At 42.3% G+C, this 20,677-nt stretch overlaps 1 protein-coding gene across 1 annotated transcript; it reads right to left on the reverse strand.

Moving 5' to 3' along the window:
- Window positions 1-340: 340 nt before the first annotated feature.
- On the reverse strand, window positions 341-19,965 carry ADSSL1 (adenylosuccinate synthase like 1; the record flags this gene model as incomplete). The annotated part of the gene is made up of 12 exons (XM_019518486.1): window positions 341-1,197; window positions 3,558-3,707; window positions 5,956-6,053; window positions 9,131-9,255; window positions 11,141-11,295; window positions 11,942-12,068; window positions 12,512-12,593; window positions 12,952-13,059; window positions 14,500-14,566; window positions 15,702-15,752; window positions 16,893-16,955; window positions 19,839-19,965. Coding segments are annotated over 12 exons (1,206 nt in total), but the record flags the coding sequence as incomplete, so codon positions are not given.
- Window positions 19,966-20,677: the final 712 nt, after the last annotated feature.

Raw genomic sequence — 20,677 nt, forward strand, 5'->3', positions numbered from 1 at the left:
CTGCCATATGTTCCCTCCTCGAGGACATATATCATCCTCTAAACTTTGCTGAGTGGGGTCAAAAGCTGTGAAGGGGAGTTCATGCTCCACCTAGCAACATTTAGTCATGCACAGATTTGTGCTTGAAAATCCAAGAGGTTTGAAGATGAGCATGGCATACAGCGCTGCTGCTCCCTGGTTCTTCACCACTCACCCACCTCTAAGTGGTGAGAGCCACAAAGGATTTTAATGAACAAACGTTGAGGTCATAGAGAGGGTGCACCATATTACGTTGGCTCCAATGGCCCTGATACTTTTTGTGGCCTTAGGGCCTTTATAGTCATTACCCACTCCTCTTACGTCTTCCATTTTGCACAGGAGGAAAGGACAGCATTTCCGATAGCCCCTACATGGAGTGCCTGTTGGTAAAGAGGCTATGAGAGGGAACGCCTAGACAGGTCGCCTGTCTCAAGTTTGGCCCATCTCCAGAAGTTACCTCAGTTACTGGCTTGCACTGCTCTCCAATACAATCACTTTTCCTTTTCTCACATTAGTAGGCTGTAAAAATAAAATCACAGGCCTCCAGCTAATTGTGATTGTCTCGCTTTGTGGAATTAAAAATGCCTACCAAACTGGATTATTTTTGGGACTGAGGGTCTACATAAAAGGCCAAAGTTCAATGTAATTTATGTCTTATCACTGCCAACCTATAGATACAACATTTTGAGAACCTGCAATGAAGAATACATCCAGCTTTTACAATTCTGCATTTGCTTAATAAGTATTGGAAAATGTTTGATATTGGCAACAGTGTGAAGAAATAACTGCCTATGGATGTGAAACACTTTGAATAGTAATATGTCACAACTAAAAAGAAAAAATATATATATTTTCACTCCTGTTCTTGATTTCAAGTTACTGAATTTTTATGCTTTTGCAATTCTTGTGATAGTTGCCACCAAACAGATTTTTATCATTGAATAGTCGCATTTACTGGAAGCTGAAAGGTAAATGAAAATAAGAAAGTACAGAATATGCATTTTGTTTCTACTCATCTCCTAGAAGAACATTTTGGTTTTAAACAGCATCTCCACTGTAACTTGGGAGCAGTAAGGAACAGATGAACAGTAAATTGTGTTTTTCATCACTGAAGTTCTTTGTTTGTTTAAAATAGCTGGATCATTGACTCTCTTGATTTTCCAACTCCAACCCATTTAACTAGGGAGGAAAAAACAACCATTAGAAAAATTCCTGGGTGCAAACAGCATTTTGAATGAATTTTAATCATTTTTCTATTTTTAAGTCACGTGTCAGGACAAAATGATCAGACTTCAACACTAAAAGTACTGAGAACAAGTGTCTGTTTTTATTTATATTTTCTTCTCTTACTGTATTGCTGGGCTATAATACAGACCAGACTGACACTGAAAACACATACCATGAACGCAGAGCACTAATAGAGGAGTGAGCTACATCTACTGCATGTTTAACTGTCATTATTGTGAGTGACAGGGTGTCCAGCTAGCAAGTTTGGTCAGATTGTAAAGATACTTGATGTGGACAAGGGAACAGTGATGCACGCGCACCATACCGGGCGGGTCTACATGTGACGCTACTTGCCGTAGTGTCAGCAGGCACAAACTGTGATGCTGATGCTACATTGCCGCAGCAATGAGCTACCTCGCTATAGCGTGTTGCTACAGCGACGCAGCTGCTAAAAATAACTGCGCTGCCAGGGCGGGGCAGTAATGGCTGTTACTACACCATCATTTAGTACTTCCTAATGCAAGTACTAAATGACTACGCAGTAACAACTGCACCATGGGGAGCACATGTAGACGTGCCCACAGTGGTTTAATGCTGAGGTTGCAACTTCATTTAAAGCTGATACCTAACAAGGACAAGTGCATATAGTACAATGAGGACAAGTGCAGAGTGCTGCACCTAGGGCACAAAAATATCCAGCACATCAACTGGCTGGGAAGTGACCCTCTCAGTAGCACAGAAGCGGAAAGGGACCTCGGAGTCACAGTGGACTCCAAGATGAACGTGAGTCATCAGTGTGATGAAATCATGAGCAAAGCTAACTGCACTTTATCATGCATCAGCAGATGCAGGACAGACAGATCCAAGGAGGTGATGCTTCTCTTCTACGCGGCGCCGGTCAGACCGCAGTTGGAGTAGTGCATCCAGTTTTGGGCACTGTACTTCAAGAAGGATGTTGATAGACTTGAGAGGGTCCAGAGGAGGCCACTTATATGGTTAGGGGCTTACAGGACAAGAGGAGAGACTGAGGGACTTGCACCTCCTCAGCCTCTGCAAGAGAAGGCTGAGAGGTGATCTTGTGGATGCCTACAAATTCATTACGGGGGTGCAGCAAGGAACCAGAGATGCTCTGTTCACCAGGGTGCCTCTTGGGGTAACAAGGAGCAATGGTCACAAACTGAAAGCAGATTTAGGCTAGATATCAGGAAAAACTTCTTCACAATGATGGTGGCCAAAATTTGGAATGGGCTTCCAAGGGAGGTGGTGCGCTCCCCTACCTTGGGGGTCTTTAAGAGAAGGCTGGATAGGCATCTGGCTGGGGTCATTTGACCCTAGCGCTCTTTCCTGCCTAGGCAGGGGGTTGGACTCGATGATCTATTGAGGTCCCTTCTGACCCAAGTATCTATGAATCTGTGAACTGAAACAGCCACCCTTGTACCTAGCTGGCTTCTTTTGGTGCTGTTCTTAGACACTACAAGCATGAGGGTGGGTGTAAAGGTCAGATACCCTCAATTTCCTTAAGCCTGTCCAGGGATCCTGACTTTGCTCCAACCTGCTCCCCTTCTCCAGGCTGGATGCAGGAGAAAAATAAAGAAGTAGAACCCTTTTGCATGAGATATGGTGACATATTCCTGTGTATAATATGCTGTGCCCACAATCAAAGCCCAGGCAGCCTGCAGAGCTACAGGAACCTCACTCAAGACACTTTCTAACCCCACAGTGACATGCCACTGCCAGCTATAATGTAAGCCTGGCAAACTGTTTTTGGATGCCAAATGGAAGCTGAAAACCTAAATGTCTGTTTGCCGGTTCAGCTGTATGGGGGGAATACTTTCCAGTTCCCTGCCCTGGCAATAAGCCTAGCTTCTGGCATCAAAGAAGATCTAGAAAACTTCTAGTTCCTTTAGGCAGAACTCAGTCTCATGGCTCTGATACCACCCTCATCAGCCATAGTGGCAGCGCTAGGCACAGCAGGCTCCAGTGCAGGCATCTATATGCGATACTCTTCCCAGCCTGCAGCTCAAAGAAATGGGAGAGGGGGAAAGGAAAGAGAAAGAAGCAGCCCTCCCCTCACTACAAACAAGCAAGGCGAGTGGAAGGCGGCAGGGAGGGAAGAGGAGGGAAGCAGAAAGAGCACACAGCATGCAGGCCCTGGTGTTCATAGTTGTGATCTGGTCTACTGCTTCCTCATCGCATGTCCCCACAGCTCCAATCCCAGAAAGGGCTAACCTAGTTAGGTGGGTTGAACATTTAGACACAGCTGTATTTACATGCCATGGCATCCCCATGGGCACAGCCAAAGGAACATTTACCTGGCACCCCGACATGGTTTTCCACACATCGTATGTAATTCTGTGCCTTGGGTGGGAGGTCTTCCCATTTTCTCGCAGCAGTTGTGTCAGTCTTCCACCCAGGCATTGTTTCATACTCCACTTCTACTTTCTGTAGTATTTCCTGGTTAGCTGTGGAAACACAGTTAATACTAAATAAGACAATAGTTCCACATAAACAGATCTTGGGTATGGAGATTGATCTTAAAAAAAGTCTGGTAACATTTAAACCCAATGCATGAAAAAGGAATATTATAGTGTCAAACACTTGTTTCCTCATTACTGCATACTTAAAGATAAATTAAATCTTCCTGAGAAAGACCATTCTGACTCTCAAGGGTCTGGTGACACATTCCATTTAATTTACTTCAGAGCTGAAGTAATATTTTTAGGAGGATAAGGAAACAATTATCTACAGTAGTTTTATTTTGTCAGGTCAGCTCCACAAGCAGTGGCAAAAATGGAATCCCTAGATCAAGATCCTTCATGTACTTCCCTTCTAGGCATACTCCATATGCTGCACTCTGGGTGTATAGTTACTTGGGGGAACAGAAACACCCAGGCATGCACATAAAACTCTGAGCAAATCCCAACATTTTAGTTGCAGAAAAAGCATGCAGATGTTTGCTGCCACAGCCCTTCTACTACTTAACCCAGTAGTCTACTTGGTAGGGCACTTACCTAGGGAGCAAAAGACCTAGGTTCTAAGCTTCCCTTATTAAGAGGGAGTTTGAATCTGTGTCTCCTGTTTTCCAGCAAAGAGCTCAGGCCACAGATTAGACAATAGCTAGATTAGCTTCCATTCTTCCTATTGAAGCTGGCCATTGGGGAAGCACAAGTCAGAGGCAGAGTAATTTAGTGAAACAGATGCTGTAAATCAGTCATTAGTGCCTTCTTTGACTGCTCAGTTCGAGTTAGAAATTAAGAAGTCCCTGGCTACATCTACACAAGATGCTGACTGTGCAGCAGTCTGATACTACTGCACAGTAGCATCGCATGGCAACAACCGTGATGTGACGTTACTGCACAGTAGTGTCACAAAAAAGACATTTGTTGGCACTACTGTACAATAACTCAGTAATGATTGTGCAGTCAGCGTCTCACATAGACACGGGCCCTGTGTTGTATTATTAGGTAGTATTGTTGTGTGTAGTTAGTTTGGAAGATAAGAGGGCTAGTGGAATTAGTGGATCGTTGTGTGCAGCACTCTAAATACATATATATTTGTATTCACTGGGAGCAATTCTTGGCTATTCTCTACCATGATCAGCAGGCCACAGGACTGTTATAGCACCAGGGAACATAGCACATGGGTGAAAGGTATCTACTTGCTGTTGCCACTTTAGTCAATTCATGAGTTAAACTGAGAACCTCTAGAGGGAGCCCTCCTGCTTGAAATTCAATGGGAACTGGGCACATGATACCCTTCTGGGTTGTTTTTTTTAAAGCCTTGACCACAAATAATTTGGAGCACTGTATGGCTTCTCGGGGAAGGAGCAAACGTGAAAAAAACCAAGAATCCTTGGACTTGGAGAATATCATTTGGGTAAGAGAAGCGGAGCATGAAGAGTGACCAAACTTTATAGGGTTGTACATCATTAAATTTTAAGCTGAGTTTCAATATATGAAATATTGTTTTAAACAAAAGCCAAAAAGTTTTAACAGAAATAGTATTGCGGCAAATATACTAACTTACATGTTGATTGCTGCTTATTATAGTGGCATCCAACAAACAACTTTGCCCTGATTGTATCAATCTCATTTTTCATAACATAAACCCTCATTTTCAATTTCATTTTCTTTGGCAAAACATCATGACACTGACACACTCCTCTAGCCACAACTCTTGTTCATCAGACATTAAAATGCATTGGTAAATTGTAATGAAACAAAAATTCAATAGGGCTGTACACACAGGGCCAAAGGCTAGAATTTCTGTCAACCTGCACCTTGTGTAACAATTCGTACAGAGTGGACATGTCTACATGTGTGCCCGACTGCGTAGTTGTTACTGCACTAAATGACTGTGGAGCACTGCTACTGTGCAGTCCTGGCGGTGCATGGGTCATTTCCGACCCTACTACACAGTAGCAGTGAGCTACTGGGCAGTAGTGTAGCATCACTGTTTGTGTCCGCTGACACTATGTCACCGTAGCAATGAGGTGTGTCACCATAGTTTCTCACTATGGCAATGTAGCATCTTGTGAGTGTAAAATGCTACTACTCTGATTTGGGAGTATTTTACACCCACCTTCTATGCCTGTACATTCCTATGTAAGGTGTAAGGCAAAAAACAGAGATCAGCTCTAATTTTTTTAAGTGTAAACCGCTTGACAGAAAGCAGAGAAAAACAGATCTTCAAGCAATATTTCAACATTACCTGGAAAATATGGAATTCTTTTTCCACCCAGTTTGTAAGCAACACCAATTTTAATCTCATCAAGGACATCCAGAATATCCAGTTTTGTTAATGCCAGACTGTTCAGAGAAACATGGGATAAAGTTACACACAAAATAAATCCTTCTATCATCATCATCTTTAATCCCTTCCACCTGCTTTTTCTACTTTTGTGCTCATGGACCAAGCTCAGCCAGCCCAGTAAACAGGAATATGCAGATATATTAAAATATGAACTTTCTTAACTGAATGCATGCCTCTGAAAACTGAATTACCAAGCTTTACTTCCAAACACTTAGCTGCTCATATAACAAACACTACTAACTGCATCCTTTAAAATGCAATTCTGCCCAGAAAACTTGATAGTAAAACGGCACTTTTATTTATCACTCCTAGCCTCTATTCGTGGATTGACATTATCCCTTTACCTTAATACTACTAATTATTCCTGTTATCCATGTAGAACTGACATGACTGAGAGAGAAAGAGCTGGGTTTTATTTTGGCTTGTGTACCAACAGAATTATTGATTAAATTCCAGGTACAGGGCCAATCAGTTACCCCTCACAGCATCATTTGTCCTAGAGAGTCTTCATTACTGCTGATGATACATCATAAGAAAAATTTCCAGTCTAGCATTCAGGTCCTTGGATAAGTTAAAAAGGTTCTCAATTACTTCTTGGCTTGAAACATTTCATAAAGAAGTCATCAAAAGACAAACAAGGCAGCCAAGAAGCCATTTCACGGAGATACTTTTTAAGACAGACTGCACTTTAAAGCAGGCATTAGACACTTCTAAAACTAACATGCCAGATCCTCAGTGGGTATAAAGGTCAAACATCTAAGCATCTGGCCAGGCATGTGTGCATTTCAGAGTTACATTTACTCAGGGTCAAGGAGGATAAGACTAAAAATGTGAGGACTGTCTGGAAAGATTTGGGGAGAAAGGACAAGCACTGGGCTACTTTTTCTTTGTGTTGCTTGCAGCATACAACTTTCCCTTGTGACCTGTGTGTTAAAGGTCTGCAGTACTGATACAGCTGTCTGAACAAAAGAGTAGTAATTACGTGTCATTGACATAAGAAGGGAACCAAACCGTTCTTTAATACTACTTCCACAAAATGGGAACTCTATATGTGAAAGCAAAGCATGACTTAGGTAAATACTCTATTTAAAAAAAAAATAGTGAACAAGGATTGTTTCATTTATTGGTTTCTTGACTGATAAAATGTATATTTTAAAAATAATTACTCCACCAGGCTGGCAGAAAAGGTTAATTTTGCAAGGCTGAAGTAAACCTACCTGGCCAAATTTTCAGCAATCGCTATTTATGCAGCTGTAAAATTTGCAGGTTCAAGTATTTGTGCGTATGAAGCCCTTTTGCATTGACCAATATGCAAGTCTGTAAATTATGGGCATATTTTTAGTGGACGTTTGTTACGTAAAATCCAAATGTACAAAATGATGTTTCATTTTAAAATTAAACTTCATAGCAATAATTCAGGTTAGCTGTTATGTATAGCACTAGCCACAAGCTGATATAGGCACTTTTACACGTGCTTTGACACATTCTGATTAGAGTGCAGAGCTGAGTGTGCTCAAGAGTCTGAATCAGAACACTCCCCCGTGCCGCAGTGTCTCGTGTATTCAGTGTCCCCTGCTGAATACATGAGACACTGCCGGCCATTTTTAAGTAGAGTGACACCTGAGAGCTGCTCTAATTAAAATACCCCCTCCCCACCCCGGAGCACGTGTACAGATGCGCATAAGCTCTAATTTAGCTTGACAGTGTTATGATCTGAAATACCTGCATCAAGCAGTCAATGCTTCCTCAAAAATGGAATTTCAAAATACATTTAAAATTTTAAAACACGGTGATTGAACCTGTCATCCATTCAAGTTGCCTGGCCATCTTAAATATCAACAAAATCTCAGCCCTTTAATCAGTTTTTTTAAAAACTGTTTCTTTTTTTAACATAGCCATATGGAAAAATTGTTTCCCTCAATTCTGGAAAAAAACATGTACTGACTACTGTGCACTTTGAGCCATAATGTTGACTTTATTGAGGGTATATGTGCTTTATTTTCTCCAAGTCTCTACTGTAAGAAACTGTTCCAGTGCTAACTGGAGTGAATGGGAGTCTTTTCATTCACTTCAGATCAGGACTTAAGTCAAGAGTGGGCAATTATTTTGGCTGGAGGGCCACTTAATGAGTGTTGGGAACCTGTCTAGGGCCACATCCATCTTTGTCTCTCTCTCTTTTCCCTCTTCTCTCTCTCTTTTTTCTTTTCTTTCCCTGTCTCTTCTCCCTCTCTCTTCTCTTCTCTCTTCCTTTCTCCCCCACTCTCTTCTTCCAGAACCCACTGGATCTGTAGTTCGCTGTAGAGGACTGGTGGCAGCATCAGCTGGGGATGCCGCTGGTAGATTCAGGAGCCTGGATGCAGACCCTGCCAGCGATGTCCACAGTTGACACTGCCCCCACCTGGTGTGGCAGCAACTTCTGCCTGGGTCCACAGCCGCTGCTGCTGCATGGGAGCTTCCACTGTGCTGGGAGGATGGCGATGTCAGCTGTGGACACCACAGGCGGGTTCTGTGTCTGAGCTCCTGCACCTACTAGCAGCATCCACAACTGACACTGCCGCCCTGCCCAGGTCCACAGCTGATGTTGCTGAACAGAAGCACTGCTGCCTGCCTGCCCAGCACCATACAGCAGCTGAAGCTGATGCGTACCCATGGGCCACATCCTATTACTTGGCGGCTATCCACCCGCAGGCTGGATCAAATCTGTTGGCGGGCCAGATCCAGCCTGCGGGACATATTTTGCTTATCCCTGTCCTAAGCCATATGGAATGTATTAGGTCAAGAATGTTGTAATGAAAAACTGTAGCAAAATCTATCTTTGTTCACTCCATCCCATTCAGTTGATATAAACAAGGTTTAAAAAACTCCAAAAACCTTATCAGAATATCGTTGTATCACCTGCTTCAAGAATAAACATATTATCAGCCAGAGACTGATGTGTCTATGACAATATTCTATTAAATCACATTATTGGTTGTAACACTTAACTGGACTGATCTTAACATTACCTACATATTTATTCCGCAAAGAGCAAAATTATCAGCTCCAAATGTAGCGCAAAATCTGTGATGCTTACGCAGTGAATCCGTTGATCATATGAGCATACTTCAAAATAACAAGGTCTAACCAGCCACAGCGTCTTTTTCTGCCTGTGGTGACACCCCATTCATGGCCTCGGGACTGTAAGAGGTCTCCAATTTCCTACAAGAGGAGAAAGAAAGACACTGATAGTGTTTCACCAATAAAGGGAACAAACATTAGCCAGTACAGGCAACTTATTTATTTTTCTTTTTCTTTTTAAATAGCAAATTTTAGTTCTCTTAAAAGGAATGTCACTAGGGACTAATATCCTCCATCTGTGGAAGCTGGTATAGCAGAGGAATTAGCAGGGAGAGGTTGTTTCCAAAATACTCTTTAAATGTTTCTGTTTATGGTCACCATCTAGAACTAGACTAGACCAGTGACTTGGCTGATGGATGGATAACTCATTTTTAAATGAAGTTATGCAGCTCCTTGACAATGTAAATACAACATACACCTTAAAAAGCAAACCATCAGCCCCTTGAAATCCTCCTCCTCACCCCCACTAAAAATACACATTTTTTATAAGCTTGTACATGATTGGCTGAAGCACACACCAGCTCTGTTTTTTAAATCATTCAGAACATCTCCAACCCTTAGACATGGGACTGTATCTTGTAGTTTCAAGTCCACACACAGTCAAAACTCCTACTGAAGTTAAGTGGAGTCATGCCTGAGTACAGATTGAAGGTTCTGGCCTATAGTAAACAACTGCTACAGTAATGCACTCATGGCCATCAGATAAAATGATAGCATCTGTATCATGCTATTTGTTATGCTAGACCAAGGCACTGTAATACACTATCATCATAATAGTATATCCTTTCCTTAAATATAAATGTCTAAGTTCATTGTGTAATTCAACTGCTCTCATGAATGTGATCTCTTGATGCTGCTAGGCAACATCAAGAGTTATCCTGGCAATTACAGATCACCAGGACCCCATTACCTCGTTATTAAAGCATTCAGTCCTATTGACCTTATTTCTTGGTTGCCCTACACCAGGGGTCGGCAACCCCCGGCACATGTGCCAGAGCATGGCACGAGGCCATTTTGCTTGGCACACCATCGCCAGCCCAGGCTTTGGGTAGCTGCTGCCAGCCACAGAGCCCAGGCTGCTGCCAGCAGGCAGCTGGGAGGCTGCAAGCCCTGCTGCAAGCAGCCCGGGCTCCATGGTTGGCAGAAGCTACCCATAACCTGGGCTGGCTGCAGCTGAGGGGCTACAAACAGCTGCACTGGGCTCCAGAGCCCCAGCTGGGCTTTGTGCCAGTGGCAGCTGCATGCACCCTGCTGGGCAGACAGTGGGGGAGCAGCCTGAAGCAGCGCAATGCCAGCCTCTCCCCTACCATCCATCTGGAGAGTTGCATGCAGTCACCACCACCACTGAGCCAGTGCCAGTGCTCCAGAGCCCTGTGCAGCTGTTTGCAGCCTGTTGCCCACCTGCTACAGCTGCCTAAAGCTGTACTGGGCTCCAGACTCCTTGGCCAGGTTCCGTGTCAGTGGTGTCTACACACGTGCCTTGGGGTGGATGGCAGGGGAGAGGCCAGGGTTGTGCTACCCCAGGCCCCTCCCCCACCATCTGCTCTGAGGCACATGTGCACCTGGCGGTGGTATGGAGCTGGTGCCAGGACTCTGGAGCCCAGTGCAGCTGTGTGCAGCTGGCCCAGACTCTAGGAAGCTTTAGCAGGCAGCCTGCAAACAGCTGCACTGGGCTCCAGGGCCCTGGCATCAACTCCATGCTGGCAGTGACTGCATGCACACCTTGGGGTGCAGGGCATGGAAGGGGCTGGGGCAGTGCAATCCCAGCCCCTCCACCACCATTGGCCCAGAGGTTCACATGCAGCCACTGCCATCAACAAGGATTGGGCCCTTAGCAGCTCCCCCACAGTCTGCTCCTGGCACACCATGTCAAGGCATGGGTCAGGGTTGGGGTGTTTCTGGCACTTCAGCCAAAAACATTGCCAACCCCTGCTCTACAGATTTGGTGCTGTACTGTCAAACCTACGTTAATCTGCTCAGTGGGAAAGGCTCCAATTCCCACTCTTGTGGTATAGGCCTTCACCACGCCATATACTTCACCAATGTTCTGGGGAGGAACACCGAGTCCTGTGCACACACCACCCACGGTGCAGTTCGATGAAGTCACAAATGGGTATGTGCCTGCCAAGAAAAAAACAAACTAAAGCAGATGCAGTCTTGTTTCCATGGAGATGAAAAACAAAGGCATTCCTCCCTAGCAATGTAAAGGGTATTTCACATGAATTAGTTTTCCAGACTGGGGCTCCTACGTCATGTAACTGCAGTAATAGGGTGCCTAAGATGCTCGTTCTGACAATTACAGAAAATCACAGGTTTTCTTATGCTTTGGGCTCCATTCTTTTCACAGTGAAGTATGCCCCAATACATGAAGTCATATGCATACATCCCTTGCACCTGATTTAAGACTGGCTGTGAAGATGAAATTCATAAAGCCCTCAGCACCACTCATATAAAGCACAGAGGCTGTGATGGGGCTGCTCATAAAGTACCTGCACAGAGGAGTGTTTCCATGAACTTATATATCACAGAAAGGGTTTTGGTGCCAGCCCTAAACAGCAGGGCACAGAAGGGTGTATAAGGCCTTCCAGTTCCTTAGATCAGACAGTTTTAGTGTCTTGTAGATCTTGCAGAGAGGGGCTGCAGTAAAAGGCTCTTCAGTCTACATGATGTCCACACAATAGGGACCTTTTCTGACTTGCTACTGTAAGCAAGGCTGATGCAAAGACAAAACAAACCATCTCTCAGGAGTTAAATCTCCTTAACTTACCAAAGTCAATGTCAAGTAGTGCTGCATTGGCACCTTCAACAAGAATTTTCTTTGGGGACCCATGAAGAGCTTCATACATAAAATAAACACCATCTCGGACCATTGGTCTTATTTTTTCAGCATATCCCTGAAAGTTTCAGTAGAAATACCAGTTTCACCAAACAGTGCTAGAAGAGTGGCTGAACAGTGTGGTCATCTGTGACAGAAAACTCACAAGTAACCCTAACATGACAGGCTCAAAACTACATTTCTCTTGTAAAATACAACAGTGCCTTTCTATATGTTAGGGTTATTTTCATACTCCTGACTAGAAGACATTCTATTGCAAAACACATTTTACTGTAGCCAAATATTGTACGATTATTTATGAGTGTACGCATTTCTTTAATGTCCTTTCATTTTTCAAATGTGTAGTTTTCATTTTGAATTAATTCTTTGGGCCTTTTTTATCAGCAGCAGCTCAGGGACATTTTTTAATGGACTTACCTATTATTTGAATATTTTTCTACTTTGAAGCTTTGATTTTTTTTAAATGCCCCCAAATTAAAACAAAAATTGTGAAATCTTTACCTTTAGCTTTTTCAGTTGCCCGTCTATGTCTATTTCCAAATTGGGAAACATTGACTTGTACTGCTGTGCGAGATTCTTGAATCTGTAAAACATCCAAAAATGAAGTATGCAGCACTTTCATTGATTATCTGTTTGAAAAATCTTGGCAACAATTCAGTTCACATGATATAAGATATGGAATGGCTATACAGTGAAAGGACATGTAACTCCTGTACAAGTGTAAAACAACATCTGCTAACATCCAGTATATTTAAAATGACTGGACACTGTATACAGCACACAAAAAAAATGTGGCAGGAAATTGTGGAAATATTTAGTTTAAAGGATACGTGCACAAAGCTCATATATATCACTTTAAAAAGTGTCCCCTATAAAAGCAAAGCTGTCATCCACGTGTACCTTATCTTAATATGTTATTTTAGAAGTGTTAATGATTGTACCTGGAAGAAAATTCATCAAAATCTGCAAGCAGATCACAAACACGAAGGCCTGTTCTTGCAGCTTTGGAAGAATATGTTGGTCCAATGCCTTTCTTTGTTGTGCCAATACTAATAAAAAGATGAAAAATGTGTGTTCACAAAACATGTTTTATATTAGGAAATTTTATCAGAACTCTGCTATATGCTGCTTATTAGAGAAGCATTCTGAAATGGAGAAGCATATTTTATGAAGAAAGCTGTAACCCAGGGGATGGCAACCCTTTAGGAGCTGCAGGCCAAACTAATGGAGCTTGGTGGACTGCTGGTTTTGACCTAGCTACCGATGTTACTTTCCCCTGCTGCACTGCTGTCAAGCTGCTGTCATTCTCCCTGTTATATTGCTGCTGAATTTCAGACATTGTCCCTTGCCACAAAATCACAGGCGGGACACAACTGTTTGGTGAGCCAGATGCAGCTGATGCGCTACAGGTTGCCAACTCCCTTCTCTAACCTATTTATAACTAAAGATATTCACTGTTTCTATCGTTAACTCTCTGTACAGAAAAGGACTAATCCTTGTGTGCAAATGAGATAAGCTGGGAAGAGAACAGCAAAGTGGGTGGCCAGCCTTATAAAGGACCTCATTCTCAGCCCTGCTCTTACTATTCCTTAGGGAACCTATGCAAATGGTTCCAGTGCTTAACCACCACGATAATTAGACAGTTCTTTTGAATGTCCAACCTCCATCTCTTACTACAATTTAAGTTCATTATTGCTTGTCTTGTTTTCTCTGGATACAGAGAACATCTGCCTCTCTATTGTTAAGCCTCCCCTCAGTTTTTTCTTCTCTAGACTACATAATCCCAAATCTTCCAACATTTCTTTGTATGTCATGTTTTCTAGACCTCTCATGTTTGTTGCTTTCCTTCTGACTCTTTTCAATTTGTCCATATCCTTCTTGAAGGAAGATGAACATAGATAGCACTCCAGATGAAGCCACACCAGTGCTGAATTGAGTGGAAGGATAACTTGCCATGACTTGCACGTGAATTCTCCTGTGAACAGTATGCCGTTAGCTTTTTTTGCAACTGTACAACATCATTGACACATATTCAGCTTGTGATCCACTATAACTCTTTTTCTGCAGTACTGCAGACTAGCCAGTCATTTCCAATTTGTATTTGTGCATTTGACTGTTGCTTCCTAAGTGAGGTTCTTTCCATATGTCCCTACTGAATTTCATCCTATTTATTTTAGGTCAAGGTCATTTCAGTTCTAATTCGGTCCTCTATGGGACTGTCCACACCCTGGGGGGTGGCATATCCCAGCCATCCCATGTGCCCCATTCTGCCCCACTGACCTGTGTTTGCAACCACACTCCAAAACTAGAAGTCACTGGTAGGGACCCTTGGGGACATTATTATGAGCTGGTCCCAAGCTTCCAGTTTCCAGTAGGTTTGTGAGTGGCCACTGGGGATGATCATAATATACTGGACTGCTTTAAAAATTATATTAGTTTTCCAGATTTGAAACATTATTGACAGGATAAAAGCATTGATATATAATTACTTTTTTCCCTCCTGTGCTTGGCGTTGTACTTCTTGAAGTCCATCAACAGCTTGATGAAAGTCAAACACTGCACAGCAGCAAAAACCACAGGAACAAGGTGAGAATCAAGGCAGAAAAACATTTAAAAAAATTAGACATATCTACAATTTAAGAACTAAGGGCCAAATCCAGATGAACTGAATAGGCATCAAAACAGGACTTGGGTGCCTAAGCTCGAGAGAGGAAGAAGTTTAGATACACCTCCGTGCTTGGTGTTTCCTATTATCTACCTCTGGACACTTCTGGGCTATGTGGGGTGATTCTGTCTCATTGTCCTCTGGATGGAGAGAGTGTCCCTGTCTCCTAGAGTGACTCCACAGGGATCTTACAGGCCTAGTCTTGTTTATATCATGCTCCTGGGGCCAGTCAATTTTTAAGCATCATAATTAGAAACCTACTTAATTTGCGGTTTCGTGGATTTCGTGGAAACCACAAAATCCAGAATTATCCACAGAATCAAAAAAATCAACAAAAAAATACTGAATAAAAATAAAATGCTGGGGAGCCAGTTGTCCTTGCTGCCAGGAGGAGAAGGTACCAAGGCAGGGCAGCCTAAAAGGCAGCAGACATGATGGTGGCTGCCCCCTCATCCCTTCACCCTTCTGCCAGGGCTTCTCCGTCAATCACCACCAAGGGGCGGGCAGCACAAAGGGCAGCCAGGAATCAAGACAGTGGCTGCCACCTCGTTGCCCCCCGGGGGCCTCTCTGCCAATCAGCACTGAGAGGCTGGGCCACCGAGAAATGCCTGCAAAATTGGCTCTACAGGCCACGGAAAACCCTTTGTCTCGCCACTATTTTAAATAGGTCCCTAATCATAATACATAAATGATGGTTCCTACATGGTCACTGTGGATCTTCCTGGAGGGAAAAAGCCACTGTGACTTCTAATTGTTCACTGTTCCTTTCACATGAAAACAAAGTCACTGTTTTGTTATAGAGTATTAGAAAACAACAGTGCAGTATTATTTGTTGGATGCTACCAAGTCCATTAATATCTGATGCATAAGGTTTAGGTGCATCTTATACAACTTGGGAAAAAACAATATTTTAGATGTAAATTGCACAGGAACGAAGCAGTTTTGAAAGCATCTTTGGGATCTTTCATTTGCATTTTCTCTCAGTCTTTTCCCTATCTTTAATCTCCACTTCTGTAAAATTCTTACCAATATGTGCTCTGTCTGAGATAATGAGTCTTTTCTCCCAGTCCTTTAAACCTGTCAGAAAATATACACATACATTTTAAAGTTTATATTCCCCTGTTGTTATACTCGATTTACTTTTAGTTTTTCTTTATCTTTCTTCTAGCTCCCTTTCTTATTAAATATGCTGTAACCTAGAAACCTAGTTTATTATAAACACTGGGAAAGTTATTTTGGTTAAACCATGGCTGACTATTCAGTTCCTTCGTTACCATTTTCTGCTAGTGGACTGTTTTCACATTGACTGCTTTCAGCTGGGGACTGTATTTTCTCATTTTGGTATGGACAAAAATAGTATCAAGATGTGCTTATAATGTCATTGTACTGCTAATCAGCAGTCAAAATTGTTACAAATTTAGGCAAAAGCTTTTCACTCTGTTGTTAATGATGCTAGTTGCTTCTTTCATTAAAAAGGAATAGAGTCCTGATTAACTGTCTACAGTTAGGGATGTCAACCTAATCTGGCCCCATGGGATGGATGGGGGGCACAGGGCCAGTCCATGGGCCAAACATGGCTCAGACCGGCCCCATGCACCAGATCCAGCCTGTGGGGCCGGTACAGCCCAGACAGTGCATGCAGTGTGCACCCTGGGCTTGCCCCATGCGCTGTGCATGCCAGATTATCTGCTGTATGCAGTGTGTGGGGCCAGAGCTAGCACGTGTTGCATACAGCATGCAGTGCTGGTCTGTGACCCACAGGCAGCATCGCAGGCTGGATGACAGAACTCCATAGGCCATATTTTTGACATCCCTGGTCTATCAGAATCAGTTTGTACCACAAACTTGCGTCTGCAAAGCACAGAATGGACATGTACTCTTAGGAGATGGGAAATAGGAACTGGGGGTTAACTACGGGTCCTGCTGAAGTCAACAGGAGTTTTGTCACTGACTTCATTGGAATCAGGACTTCAATCTATATCTAATATCTATTGTGGCAGCAAATGACTGTACCTATAAAATTTAGAGGCTCCTTCTTAGAAATTTGCCCAGACAAATGAAACGGAACATTTTTTCAGTAGTTCTTTCTTAATGATTTTAAGGCAAGAAATTTGCAGTACAGAATACTTGTCGCAAAAAGTCAAAATGTGGATCTGGAAAGAACTTAAGATTTAGCTGTCAGTATAAAACCATTTTAAAAAACTGCTTAACACAAACCTTTCTTCTCGTTTTTTTCAGCTTCTTCAAACAAGCCTGGTAAATGTATAACCACCCCATTACCTTTGGAAACACACAAAAGAATGATTTAAAAGCAGGAAATAGAATAGCTATTCTTCTAAATGAACAACATAAACCTCATTTTTTAAATACTGAAATATTACTAAAAACTGCTAGGACTTAAGTTTATCACACACTCATCACTAACTGGCTTCAAGAACTATTAAGACCAAATCCAGGTTTGGGGTAAATGGGTAGCAGCCTACTGAAATCTAAACCATTTTACCTGCCTACATCTGTATTTGGAGCCTGATCCACAAACAGCTGAGGTCCATAGGTTATCTTCATTCATTACAGTGGGCACTGAATCAGGCCTTTGGTCTCAAATCTTCATTAGTGTAAGATCAAAGAAGACAGCAGATTATACCAGGGACAGTTCTTACTTTAAATCTTCTTCTATATTTGCATGTCCTTTAGACTCAGCTCAAAATAGCTGTTCTGATATATGAGCGATCCCTTCTCTTTACTATGAAGCTTCAAATTAAATTCCGTAAGCAATACAGAGTGTGTACTGGAGATGGGGAGGGATTAGAGCTATAGTGAGATGGAAACAGTTGCTATTTACTTTTTCCTAGCAGCAAAAGAAATGCAACTTCTCTGCTAACTAGAGGTTGGTCATTAATTACTTTCCATGCTAACTAGCAACAGAGTAAATGAATTTGTTACCAGGGAAATAGTTTTGATATATTTTAATGTTATACGCGAATATTTGCCAGAACCAGGACTACATATCTGAGACTCTCCAAAGTTTAGGAAAATAAAAGGACAGTGAAACCTAAACATGAATCTAAGGGTATAGAGAGCTGCACAAATTACAGTGAGTTAATAAGAAGGGATTTACTGGGCTTCAGCTGCTCCACAGTGGCCATGTGAACACATGCCCCTCAGTATGTGACATTAAGACAGCTTAGGCCTGTTTCACTGAGGTCTAAGCTCCTGTTACAGGGTAAATGCTGGCACACGGGCTGATACCAAGGGCCCCAGCACAGTAAGGGTGCGGACAAGCATTCATGGGATGCAGCTCAGGTTTTGACGGCTTAGTTTAAGCCATCAAATCTAGGTTGGGATCACCACATGCAAGCATTCACCACTGCTTGAAAGGGGGCATGTGGGCAACAGGGGAGAGGGGTCAGGGGGGTGCACTGGTGGGAGCAAGGTGTTGGGGGCTGGGTGATCCTGGGGAGGGGACTTCCATGTCCAGCAGGGAGCTGCCTGATCTGGAGGTGTGTTGGTCAGGGGGCCAAACAGCTTGGTTAGGGTTGGGGATGTAAAAATAGCACAGCCCCAGGGCTGTGCTAGGGACACATACAAGTATTCATTAGGTCAGGTTAACCGATGCCAATCTACAGTTACGTCTCGTCTGATGCTGCACGCTCAAGCATTTGGATCACCCTTAGCTATATGTAACACTTATATACACCTTCACTCTCTGCCCCCTTTTAAATCTGTAATTTAATTTTGTTTATATGAAATCGAGTAATTCAGCAATCTAGTACCTTAGCAATTTTTAATATTTTTAAAAATTTAGTCCCATATTAAAGGAACAACACCTATTTTATTTAGTAAACGTTATGAAATCACAACACCTAAGATGGACCTTACATATGCACAATATTTTAAAATCTATTCTTTTTGAAGTGATTAATTATATTTGTAATTTCTTATGTGCTCCCTATAAATCTGTCCTGCTAAAGGGCGTGATAATTTAAGGCCATTTGCAGACTGCAGTTTTAACACTGGTTCAGCTGCTAGGGCTACAGATTCAAGATGAGATTCATAAATTAGGCCCAGAAAACAGTTTGTTCATGTAAAACAAGCAGTTAGGATGTGTAAAGTCAGGTTTATCAAATCCTGATAGGCTCCTGAATTCTCTTTTTTAAATCTGGTCATGGGGTTCTATTTTGTTACTAACCTATTAGATTAGCTGAGTTACAGTAAATCCCCTATTGAAAAACTGAGGATAAGGTGCAGGTCATGCAAGGGACAGCTATTTTGTATGAAATGAGGTTAGATACACCCATTTTACATTCCAGGCAGAAAAATCAGGAGGCCCAATGCAAAATAGGTTGTGATGGTACTTTTCATTGTGAAGCTGTGATACAAATAACATCACATTGTCACATGACATCAACTCAGAAAAGCTCACATCTCAAGAAGCATAGGTGGCAAGAGAGTCTAGAAATGCTTTCAGGCAGAGCCCTTTCTTGTTACCTATTTCTGGATGCAGGGGAGAAGAGGGCTGCAGAAAAGCAACGGATCATCTAGCATACATCAAAGCATTTGCATCTGCAAAGTGTGGGCACATGTACGTAAGCATGTACAACTTTTGAATATTTAAATAGAGGGCGCTAGTTAAACTTGTATCCTTAAACACTGTAAAGAACAACAAAGAGACTGAAAGGGAGAATTCATGCTTTCACTACTTCAGTTTCTCTTTAAAATGACATTGGGCACATCCCTACTGTAACATACAGGGCTAGGCAGTGCCATGCTCCAAACATCACTCTGGCATACATGCACTCCCTGCTGAATCAGTAGGGTAGCAGTTTTCATACAGTGCTGGGGGAGGCTAAATAGCTCAGTCAAGAGCCTGCAGTCTATATGCTAAGATGCCTACACTAAGATGCATGCTATTGTTCCATCCCAAGTACAGGATTTTGCATTACTTTTGATATGGGAGGTAATACGTGTGGAGCTATGTATTATGTTTCAGCAGGGTGCTCCCTGGCATACTAAGTTAATGGTACAGATATGCCCAGTGATTGTGGAATAACTGATATTTGAAAGGCAAATGAACTTCATAATCTTTTTTTTTCTGCTTGCTTTATCAAACTATGATTATGATTACCCAATATTAATGTCTGGACATGTTCAAAAGTATCTTACCAATGAAGGAAATTGCCTTTGGATTAATTATGCCGCTAGGAAAGAGGTGAAAATCGTATTCCTTCCCATCAACAACCACAGTATGGCCTGCATTATTTCCACCCTGCAAGAGAGAAACACAGAAAAATGATCAGGGCCATTGAAGTGTCTCCCTATTATAGCAAAAAGATTTAGTAGTTTGATTTTTTTTTCCTGGTTTTGTGTCTTGGTCTAGTCAGCAGCATTTCCAGCTCATCTTAGATTTTTGGATATTGTTCAACTTTCCAGTGTAGATTAGCTATTGCTTATATGGATTCTATTAGTTTTTACATATTAGAAGTATGAATGCTTGTTTTTTTAGTGATTGATAGATGTTAAAATGTTCATACTAAGTCATACAAAAAACAAGAACTCTTGGTTCCAAAATGATACCTTTTATTAGACCAACTGGAAAATGGCAAGAAACTTGTCCTTTTCTGCAAGCTTTCAGGATCAGTCCCTTCGTTAGGCTCTGGGAAAAGTGTAGATGGCACAAGATGGTAAAAAGTCCCCATAGGTAGGAAATAAACTTCATTTTTGCACAGAAGGAGTTGAAGATGGAAGGCTGTCCCTCTGGGTCCATGTGAATGTCTTTGTGAGCTGTGCTGAGTAGCTCTTTGATGTGTAGATCAGGTCGAATTCCTTCCCTGGAGGTGTCAGATAGCAGGCAGGAAGGTAAAAAAACTTCCTTGTTCTGCGACAAGGTTTAAAATCCAAAACTGGCTAAGGTTCGGCATCTTCCATGTTTCAGGGGTGTACTTGGTAGCTGTGTTGGTCTGAGACAAAAAGACATACAAAAAACTAGAACTCTTGGTTCCAAA

Source organism: Gavialis gangeticus, unplaced genomic scaffold (assembly GCF_001723915.1).
Source record: "Gavialis gangeticus isolate Ggan-Ray unplaced genomic scaffold, GavGan_comp1, whole genome shotgun sequence".
In the NCBI taxonomy this organism is placed as follows: Eukaryota; Metazoa; Chordata; order Crocodylia; family Gavialidae; genus Gavialis; species Gavialis gangeticus.